The sequence below is a fragment of the Ceratotherium simum genome, chromosome 27 (assembly GCF_057802395.1).
Source record: "Ceratotherium simum simum isolate JZ-2026a chromosome 27, ASM5780239v1, whole genome shotgun sequence".
Classification (NCBI taxonomy): Eukaryota; Metazoa; Chordata; class Mammalia; order Perissodactyla; family Rhinocerotidae; genus Ceratotherium; species Ceratotherium simum.
In genome coordinates, this window is record NC_141926.1 from 2,649,327 (window position 1) to 2,660,025 (window position 10,699).

Genomic DNA, 10,699 nt, shown 5'->3' on the forward strand with positions numbered 1-10,699 from the left:
CAATGGTCCTGTGCTGTCAGGGGGAAGGCCCGGGGTGCCCAGATGGGCCTCCAGAACACCCTCTGCAGGGCTTTCAAGACTATTTATTGTAGACCGTAACTCACACAGCAAAGCATTCATGTCACAGGGGCTCAACTGATGAGTGTTCTCGGGCTGTGCCCAGGTCACCGTGCCCAGATCAGAAACAGATGAGCCCAGCGCCCAGCCACCTTCTGCCCTTCCAGGACCCTCCCCTCCCAGAGGACCCTGCTGTCCTGCGTCCTAAGGGCATCAACTAGATGTAGAAATGACAGCACGGTGTCCCCTCTGTGTCTCGCGTCCACAAGGCCCCACAGAGCTGTGTGCTGTCACGTCTGTGCCCACTGCTGACCCGGGTCCACTGTGCGCATCCCACAGTTAGGATCCGTGCACCGCTGATGGACACTGGGAGGTCCCAGGTTTGGCGCTATTAGAAGTAAGGCTGCTGAGAAGGGGCACATCTCCTGGGAGAGGGCTCCTGAGTTGCTGGGTGCGTGAAAGCCATCACGGCACCGCCACATGGTGCCCGGACGTGCTTGTTCCACCTCCTTGCCCACTGGCAACACGGCCTGGGCTCCCAGGCACACAGCCCCACAGCACTGGGCAGAGCCAGTCTCATCCTGGGGGCAGCGTGTCAGCCCTGCAAGTGGTCCTAACTTGAATTTCCCTGGGGACCACATGCTGTCTTCCTATGACATAAGCCATGGCCATCTGGACAGCCTGTGAGAGGCACCTGTTCCAGTGTCTTGCCCATCTCTTCTATTGTGTGGCCTGCCCCCTCCCTAGTAGTAGGAGTTCTTACACAGTCTGCGTGTAGGACATGGGCATTTATAAATGGTGGGAAGATGCAGCACTAACGTGCACAGATGAGTTGGGCCACATCCTCCGTGCAGCCCTCCCAGCCCCTCCATAGAAGCGGCAGTGGATGAGCCACCACTCCTGCCTGGGGCTGGAGCCCACCTTGGCTCTGCGTCCTGCCCTTGGGAGGAACAAGCGCTTGTCCCGTCACCGGTCCTACAGGGACCTGGGCACCCTCCCTCCCCACCCCTGAGGCCAGGCCCCCAGGGAACCTCAGAACTGGCTGCAGGCCCAGTGCACTTCCGGCAGCTCTCCATGTGTCCACTCTGAGCCCATAGGTCCAGTTTGGGCTCTTGGGTGAATAAAAGCTGTCCCATTCACTGAGCCCTCTCAGTGTCAGCTGTGAAGTGTTTCAGCTTGCAACATTACATTAGCTTTTGTGCCCTTACAACCCCATGAGGAAGGAATTGGTATCCCCACTTAATAGAAAAAGAAACTGAGGGTCAAGGAGGTGACGCCTGGCACATGTGTAACCCTAACCTTAACCCTAACACTAGGGTTGGGGGCCAGGACTCAGACCCACCCCTCCCTGTCTGGAAGCTGCTTGTCTGGGAAATTAGGCCACTCCCTAGAGAATCTCACCGTGTCCTCCAGAAGGTTGTAGACCCTTATCAGGGTGTGGGCCCCACCTGCCAGGCTTCTGAGACTCTGAGGAGATCTGCTTCTCAAATATGACCTAGGGCTTCTCAGGGTCCCAGCCATCAAGCCTGGTCTGAGGGTCCAGAGCCCTATGGGAAGGAGGGGTCCACTCATTCAGACACCCCCATGCAGCCAGGGATGGGTGTGGACCGGCCTAACCCGGGGGCAGGGCAAAGGGACACGACAGCCCACAGGAAGAGGAGGGAAGCTCAGGGGAGAGCAGAGCAGGCTGGGGTTCGATACAATCTGCATAAAAAGTGAAAACAAAGCAACACGGCGTGTAACACAGCGCTGCCCGCAAACCACAGGACAGTGGGAGGGGATTCCACCCACCAGCTTGTGTCCGTGTGTGTGCACGTGTGTGTGAATACCCAGCCTGGAGGGTCAGCCCCAAATCTGAAACGGGGATTTGGTGGGGCGCTGTGGCGAGGCAAAGGGGGCATCAGCTTCAGCCAGAACAAAATACAACAACACTCTGTTGCTTTGCCACCAAGACGCTGCTTGCTGTTACTTGGGTAATTCAGATATGGTTTTAGTGATAAGAGCGGCAGGAGAGCTGGGGGTCGGAGGAGGACGGGTCTGGAGGGACGGGGGTGGGGGGGTCCCAGACCTGCTCTGTACCGCCACGCCCTCCTCTTTCTCAAGGGACACAGCAGACCCACAAGTACCCAGGCTGGAGGGCGGGCCGCCTCTGGTCCATCATGTCCTGACCAGCCTCCACGCCACCCCACCCCCGGGCCTGGGCCTCAGGGGTTGAACAAGGACCAATGACCACTGTGGGACAGGGCCAGGTGTCCGTCCTCCCTCCCCCTCCACCTCTCTCCTCCCCACGGCTCCCGCCCCGGCACAGTCCGCCCAGCCACAGTGTGGGGGCCATGGCCCTGTCCCCTGCCTTACCTCGTGGATAAGGAAGACTTTGGCTCCCACGTAAATGCCCATGCGTGTCACAGCTCTGACAGCAGCATTCATACCTGCGAGGGAGTCAGGGTGACACCGTCAGTGGAGATGCAGTGATGGGACCCTGACCCATCCCACTCTGCACCTCGGGGGCACTGAGCCAGGAGCGAAACGCCCAGCCAGGGTCACCTGGGTCGCTGGGTCAGGCACGGGGTGAACCCCAGCAGGTCATTTCAGCTTCCAAGCATTCGGAAATAAGCTGCCCCCAGTTACACCGGGAAAGTCCCCACCTGGGCCTGATCAGCCTGAGCCTGAAGACCAGGTGTGTGCAAATGTTCCAGATCGTCTCTGGCCTCATCCACTCCCATGCTCCCCCACAGCCTCTGAAGCTCAGTGGAGCCCCCACCCTCTCAGGCCCATAGGGCAGGTCCTGACCTGGAGGATCTGAGCAAATCGGGCGCTTGGCCCCAACACAAAAAGAGAGGGCAGATGCGACACAGAGGGCAGCACCTCCAAAGCCGACCCATCACGCTCTGCTGCAGACCCCAGGCGCTCCTAAGGGTGGGCTCCGGAAGACAAGGAGAGGAGGGCAGCGCCCCTTCCGGCCCCAAACATCAGGGGACAGGTCTGCCCTGCCCCTAGGGCCAGGGTCTGGGGGTGCTGGGGGGTCCGGTGGCCTCAGGCAGGGCAGCTGAGTGGACTCACAGTCCTGGCCCCCAGCCTGGACATGCACACGGGAGCCACCAGGCTCGGGGGGGAGGTCACCTCTCTTCCCTGTCCCCCAGTCCTGGCCCCTGGCCCTAGCAGCCACCCTGCAGCATAGGCTTCCTGGAGAGCGGGACATTCCTGGGGCAGGGAGGGGGCAGCACGCGGGGAATGCTCTGAGCCCCGAAGAACCTCAGTCCCCTCCTTCACGGTTGGTCTGGAGACCCACAGAGGGCAAAGGTGTCCACTTGAGGTCCCCTCCACGGGGCCTCTGGCCCCCACTGCATCCTCGGGGCCTGGCACACAGTAGGTGCTCATGAGACAAAACCTGAAAGAAGCCCTCGGGGTCAGCCCCTCGGGTGTGCAGAGCAGCAGCAGTGGTCCCACATCGTGGTCCCGCTGCCACTCTCTGAGGGTGGGATGGGGCCCCACCCAGGGAGCAGGCCTCCGGACCGGGTCAATACCCTGCTCAGTGGCCTCAGTGCGGGCACCCCCAGTGGCCTAGCACCCATACTCCCCATGGCCTGGGGATGGGTGACAGTCTCAGGGAGCAGGAGGCCAGAACTCCATGGCTGTCAGCAATTTGCCTCAAACCTTCTGTCCAAGAGCCCATGTCACAAAAGACATCAGTGGCTGAGTCCAAAAGAGGCAGGTGGGACCGTCCCCAAGTCCTCAGAGAGGAAGAAGGACAGCCGCAGTCACATGCCCTGGGTCCCATCCCCTCACGCTGGGTCTGGGGGCTGGATCACAGGAGACCTCTGCTAGGTCTCCCCGAGGACCACCCCCTGCTCCCCTGCCTTCCTCCCCTGCCGTCCCGGCCAGGAGCGCACACACTCCCTGTGGGCTGTCCCCAGCTGTGGAAGCCTTTCCCTGGAGGAGCTGGCACAAACGCAGAGTGTGGCCGAGCACGGCCACCAGGAGCCCCTGCCCTCCAGTCCCCCTGAGCGAGAGGTGGGCACTGCCTATCTGCTCGGGCATCCTGCAGGAGTGCCATCGCTTCCGGGGTCCCTCACAGGGGCTGTGGTCCACATGGTAACCCCAATGTGAGGACTCTCGACCCTTACCCTGGTTACACAAGCCTCACCCGGTCTCCAGCCTAGACGGCGGGGCCCAGGGGTGCGAGCAGGCTAAGAGATGCACCGAGGGCTGCAGAGCACCTCAGGAAGAGCCCGGCGGGCAGAGCCTCTCCGGCCCAGCTCAGGGCACGGTGCTCCCACGAACACAGACAGGGCATGCGCCCCTGTCCCCATTCCACAGACAAGAAACCAAGGTCCCAGAAAGAGGGCAGGGGACCTGCCGGAGTCCCAGCAGGTGAGGGCACTTCGGACTCCTCTTCGGGCACAGCGCCTTGTCCCTACCCAGCAGCTGGCCTCTTGCTGCCTCACGTCCAGTGCCAGGGGCTCCTGGCACAGCGGCGTCCAGACGTCAGGGCGGGCAGAGCACAGAGGCCGGCAGGATCTGAGCTGGCCGCCCTCGCAGCTTACAAACTTGACTTTAGCGAGAGAACCCCATTTCTAAAGAAATCACAAATGTCTCACGTCCCCCAAACAGGTGAAGGGGGGGCTATGGAGGCTGAAGGTAGGGGGCAGGAGCCCAGACAGCGCCTCCCACACCCCCGACAGCTGAGCTGCCCCAGGAACCCGCATGTGAGGCTTGCGAGTCCTGCTGCCTGAGGTCAGTGGGTCCCTGGGCTGCAGCCTCCGGCCCTCCCTGCCCTCTCCAGGGTGGGAGTGGTGAGGGAGACCAGACAGCAGCAGAGCTTCCTTCCCTTCCTGCCCTTTCCAGGGTGGGGGTGGTGAGGGAGACCAGATAGCAGCAGAGCTTCCTTCCCTCCTTCACTGCCCCACCCAGTGGGCCCCAGGTCCTGGCTGAGGTGCTGGCCTTGGCTAGCCCAGGTACCTCACCCACGGGCATCTGCCTCCCCTGGCTGCCTTCGCTGGGTAAGGCCACTTTGGGCCTGCTGCAGGCTCAGGGTCCAAGCCCCACCTCTGGCAGGCAGGATGGAGGCCAACAGCTCCGGCTTGGGGGCGGGGGGGTGCAGTGGCCAGGGACCCAGGCCACCATCCAACCAGAGCTCTCTCGGGTCACCCCTGGCTGTGTGTGCTGCTGGACAGGCCAGCCCCGGGGTCACAGCCATCTCACTAGCCAGCCTGGTGGGCTTGTCCTGAGACCCCAGATGAGCGAAGGGCCCCCAGGGTTTAGGTACCTTTTCAGCCCTTGGAGAAGAACAATGACCACATTACTCTTGAATTTTAGAATAAGACTGTAGCGCTGCCTGGAGACAGCAGCCTGAGGGTGTGCATTTCCCTAAACCTCAGTGTAAACTGTGTTCTTAAAAGGCCCTTTTTAATTGCCCTTTAATCTTCTTTTCTCTCTCAAAACAAACCCTGGGCGGCAGCCACCCGCTCCACCCAGTAAGAAGAGCGGGCAGGAGGGCGGCGGCGTCTAGGAGCTGAGGGAGCACCCCTCCACCCCTCTGCTCCCCTACAGTGGGCCAGGGAGACTGCAACCTCTGACTTTCTGCTGGAGGAAACTGATGATGCAACCAAATTGATGTCTGAGGTCGATGCACGTGTTCCTAACATGACTTCATCACAATTAGCTCCCAGGAAAACACAACATACAAGAAAGTGGGGAGCGTGTGATAACACTGGGCCCGCAGACCAGCATTTCATCATGGGTGGACTGTAGACACGGCGCCCGGCTGGGACACAACGAGACGGAGAGGGGAGCTGGGAGGCAAACCCTCACCCGCAAATACAGGACGTCAACGTCCAAATGATCCACCCAGAGAGGGCAGCCCTGCAGGGATTAGGAGCTGGGCGGCATGCCCCAGGCCGAGACTGAGGGGTGGAAACAGTGGGCCAGCTAGACTATTTGATGAATCTCCAGCTATTCTGCACAAAGTCCTCTGATGTCCTTGAACAACTGCTTTCCCTCAACTCACTGACACTCCCAGCCAACAGGGAGAGGCAGGAGCCTGCAGAGGACATGACCTCCAGGCTGGCTGGAAGGAACCTGCCAGGTGGCCTGTCTTGCCCCCTCCCCCACCTGTCCCGTTTACAGAAGGGGAAACCGAGGCCCAAGGGAAGTGGTTGGGTCCAGTCACAGAGTCAGTCAAGGCCAGCCCAACCAGGACCTCGGTCTGGCCCTCCACTCTGTGAGGCTGGCTGGTTTTCACACATCCCAACAAACGCAGACTTGAGCATCTGGAAGGAGAGCACACACCAAGGGTGCCCACGCACCAGCTGCTGTCAGCCCAGCGCTGATGCGGGAGGGCACACGTGGGAGGGGCTACGTGGACCCCGTCAGGTCCCTACAAGGTCACTCTTCATTTGGAAGGACATAGAGGGCCCCGAAGGCAACCTGAGCACCTGCCGCCAGGAGCCGGATCGCCGGAGCAACACTGGCAAGAGAGCGAGCCAGCCCGGGGCGCACCCACTGACTGGTTTCAGAACTTACAAAACAGAAAGGCTCCCTTCTCCCCAGAGTACCAGCTGGCCCCTGCATCTTCCTCCCAGCATAGGCCCTGAGCCCCAAATTGGGGAAGTCTGTGGAGTCCTCCTCTGTCACAGCCCCAACCAGAAAACCCCACGTCTACACGATTAGGGCGTCTACAGGCTGGAGAGAGCGCACAGAGAGAAGCCAGCGCTGCCAGGGCTCTTGGGAAGGGAGGACACCTGCAGAGAGGCATAAGGCGAGGCGGCCAATGGTCAGCCAGCAGGCGCACTGACGGCCACACTCCGGCCGTGTCCGGGAAGCAGTGCCCATTCTGTGTGAGGCACCAGGGCCAGGCTGGCCAAGTGGAGACCCACAGCTCAGACAGGCTTTGCTGTCAGCTGGCCCACCTGCCCAGACTGGCCGCACCCTCACTGCTGGGGCCCCTTCCTCCCCGGCCCTTTAGCCACTCCCACCCATGCCCTGTCCTCTGTCTGTGTCAGGGGAGGGAAGGGACATGCCACTCACAGGGCTTTGTACCCTTGCCTAAATGCATGCCATTTATCCTCCCCCCTCCCCAGCGCTGTTGTCTCCATTGTGCAGACAGGAGCCTGGGGTGCAGACCCCTGTGCCTACACGAGCCATGTGAGTCAGGGCCCCATCAGCCTCTCTGCCTCTCTGGCGAGGTGGGTCTAGCCCTCTGAGGTTGTGTCTGTCCTCCCATACACCGGGCCTTTCCCGCGGGCTGATCTCACAGGATGATGCTTTGCCAAGACCACCCTCCACGCCTGCTGGCCCCGGCTCCAGCCCACTGGGCCTGCACTAGGGAGCTGCCACTGCCCAGCATCAGGCAGCAAGTGCTCTGGCCACGGGGGGCGGGGGGGGGGCGGGCACGGGCGTGCAGCAGGGCACACCACCTGCCGGCTGAGCCAGGCCCAGACAGCTCAGCCAGAATCTGCAGGAGGGACCCTGTGCAGTGGGGATGCAGACAGCCGGCTGCAGACAGCAGCCGATTCTTTCTGCCTTCCTGGGCGGTGAAAGCCTCTTCCTCCTACCTCTTCCCTGCCTCTGAGCAGCAATGGGGGGTCAGGGACCTGAGGCGGGGAGGGGAGATGGGTGTCTGCACTTTCTGACCTAGAAAGAGACAGCCCAGGCCAGAGTGTGCTGGCGCTCTCTCAGTCCTGCTTCCTGGTCTACCTAAGATCTCTCCCGGGGTTCAGGGTGTGTGGTGTGTCCACATGGCTGAGCATGACAGGCACCACACTGGTCATCCCAGGCCAGAGGCGCTGGAGAAGGCAGGCAGGACAAGACCAGGCTGCCAGGAGAGGTGCTGCCAGGATAGACCCCAGGTGGGGCACTCTCCCAGCTCTGCCAGGTCCCCGGGGAGGCCCCATCCTCTCTGTACAAGGAGGGTGAGAACAGGTCTGAGCTAAAGAAAACTCCCCAAGCCCCTAGACAGCGCATCTCCCATCCCGTCCTTTTCCCCACCCAGGCCTCAAAACACAAGGAGACTGGAGGGGCTGTTCTGGGTAGGTCTGCCACTCCTGCCCCACCCCTGCCAGCCGGATCAAGTTAGATGGGGAGGAGGTGAGGAGGTATGAGCCTCTGAGGGCTCTGGATTGGAGGAAAGACGGTGTCTCTAGGTCGCATTCCAGAACCAGGAAGAGCCTGGTTCCCAGGGCCTGCAGGGACCTGCCCAGGCCTGGGGGACCTCCGCTCAGCATGGCCTCCAGGAAACGCGGCTCCCGACATGTGCCACCGGGAAGGGGCGCCGGGATCGCCGAGGGCGGCAGGAGGGGCTCCCTGTCCCCGGGCCACCGCCGCGCAGACACACCCCCGGCGGCCGGGCGCGCGGGGGCGGGGTGGGAGGCCGTGGTGCGCGGCACGTACGCCGGCGACCCGGGCGCGTGGGGCGGGTCCGGCGACGGGGACCGGGACGGGAGGCGCAGCGCCCAAGATGACCGGCTGGCCGCTCGCCCCCAGGTCCCAACGAGGGGTGGCGGGCTCGCCCAGAGGGGCCCGGCCGGGATGGGCAGCCGCCCCTCACTCGCCCGGCGACAGGCCCGCGCCCCTGCCTACCTTGCGCGTCACCGCCGCTGGTCAGCACGCCGATGGCCTTGCCGGCCCCCGACATCCGCAGCTTCTCCAGGTCCACAGTGGCCATGGTGCCGCCGAGACGGGCCGCTCGCTCCCTGCCCGCGCCGCGCCGCTGTCGCCGTCCCCGCCCCGCGCCGCGCGCCCCGCCCCGGCGCCACGTGTGAGGTCACCGCTGCCCCGGCCGCAGGTGGGGGCAGCCGCTCGAGGGCCCAGAGCGCCCCGCTCTGGAAGTGCGCGCGCGCCTGTCCCGGATCCCCTCACCGCCACCACAGCGGGGTCGGCACCCCCCCCCCCCCAGCGGGGAGCTGCGACCTTGGCCCGTGCCGGCTTTTCTAAGTTTCTGAACCGGTTCAGTGCAACAAGGGAGTCACGTTTGTGAAGGGTCCGTTTCGGAATCGTCCAGGTGCCGTTAAAGACAACCTGTAACAAAGCTTTTCAAGAACATTAAAAATGTTCTGACCGTGTTATAACCGGACCTAGGAGAAGGCTGGGGGCATGGGCGCACAGACACGTGCCTGGGCCAATCGCGGCTTACCCGGCCGGCAGGGATTTATGGGGAATTTGTAATTCTAGGCCCGAGTCTATTTTTACTTTGTTTTTCAAGAAGTTCATTTCAGGAGCCCTTCCGCTGGTTCAGGACATGCAGGCAGGGCCTTCAGGTCTTAGCTGAGGGTCTGCTGAGAGGGGGCCTGGTTGATTAAGAGCCCAATGGAATTAAGAGGAAAACCAGGCAGCATTCATTTATTCATTACTTCAGTAAACATTTGCTGGACCCTTGGAAAACTCTTGCACAGCTGGCAACATGTCAGGGTGGGGACCTGGGTCAGGACAGTGGCCTCCACCTTGGATGGCCAGCCAATCAGTCACCGGGAGTGATGGAACCCCTCCCCTGATCCAGGCACATGGGGAGTCTGGACCCTGCTGGGTCCTCAGAACAGCCCCTGGCCCTGCCCTCAGGGAGCCTGGTCACTGGTGGGAGAGTCCCCAGGATCCACATCAGGGGCTCTGAGGAAAGTGCCCATCCTGTCCTGGGTGGGGCAGAGGGGGGTGGGAATGGACAGGACACACATTCTGTTTCTTGAGCTGAGCGGTGACATGGGTGTGTTTGCTTGATAAAAATTCAGCAAGCTGGTCACCTATGATGTGCGCATTTTCCTTAAAAATGTTATAAAAAATTTGCCTAAGAAGATTCCATTGTGGAGAGAGGGAATACGGGGAGGTCAAAGGGAGCAGAGTTCCGTTCTGCGAGATGACTGAGTCCCAGAACTCCACTGTCCCGCACGGGCCTGCAGTTAATCACTCTGCAGTGTACACCTAAAACTTGCTGAGATGGTAGATCTGATGTGAAGTGTTCTTATCACAAATAATAATAATAGCAATAAATAAAGAAGGCAAGATAAAAACATTTTAATTTTATTCCAAAAAAAAATATTCCAGTGTGTGAAATATTCAGAAATAGTGGAGGAGTGGAATTAGCAAGGGGAGGGAAGGGGGTCCAGGAAATAGTGTGAACACAGAGCATGCTTCTTATTTACTGTGAAATGTAGGCAGACACACAGAGGGACACAAGACACACTCTGCTCTGAATGAAGAGCAAGAATTAGACACCACTTGTTACCTCCCTGGTAACTCATGTGCTGATGTTTTTGTTGACCATTTCCTTGCTTTTCTTCTAGTTTTATCATATATGTATATGTGCCTGTGTGTATTCTTAAAAACACATGACTTAGAGCCAGCCCTGATGGCCTAGCGGTTAAAGTTCAGCGTGCTCCACTTCGGCGGCCCAGGTTCGGTTCCCAGGTGTGGAACCACACCACTTGTCTGTCAGTAGTCGTGCTGTGGTGGCGGCTCACACAGAAGAACCAGAACTTACAACTAGAATATACAACTATGCACTGGGGCTTTGGGGGGGAACGAAGAAATAAGAAGGAAGATTGGCAACAGATGTTAGCTTAGGGCGAATCTTCCCTTGCAAAAAAAAAGACATGGTTTAGTTGTGAAAAGGTAAATGGCAAATGCAAATGTCACCAGGTGAGGAAAGGGCACT

General features: G+C 60.5%; 1 protein-coding gene across 3 annotated transcripts in view; it reads right to left on the reverse strand.

The window, feature by feature from the left end:
• The window catches only part of PFKL (phosphofructokinase, liver type), a 28,392-nt gene extending 19,619 nt beyond the window's left edge, over positions 1-8,773 (reverse strand). For 2 of the 3 annotated variants that reach the window (XM_004429651.3, XM_087417999.1), the window contains exons 1-2: positions 8,635-8,773; positions 2,413-2,486 (exon numbers count right to left, since the gene is read on the reverse strand). In XM_004429651.3, the coding sequence (XP_004429708.1) occupies positions 2,413-2,486; positions 8,635-8,719 (159 nt within the window). In that variant the 5' untranslated portion in view covers positions 8,720-8,773. Of the gene's footprint in view, positions 1-1,458; positions 1,605-2,412; positions 2,487-8,634 lie in introns of those variants that run through there. The other variant, XM_087417998.1, reaches the window with a different exon arrangement.
• Positions 8,774-10,699: the final 1,926 nt, after the last annotated feature.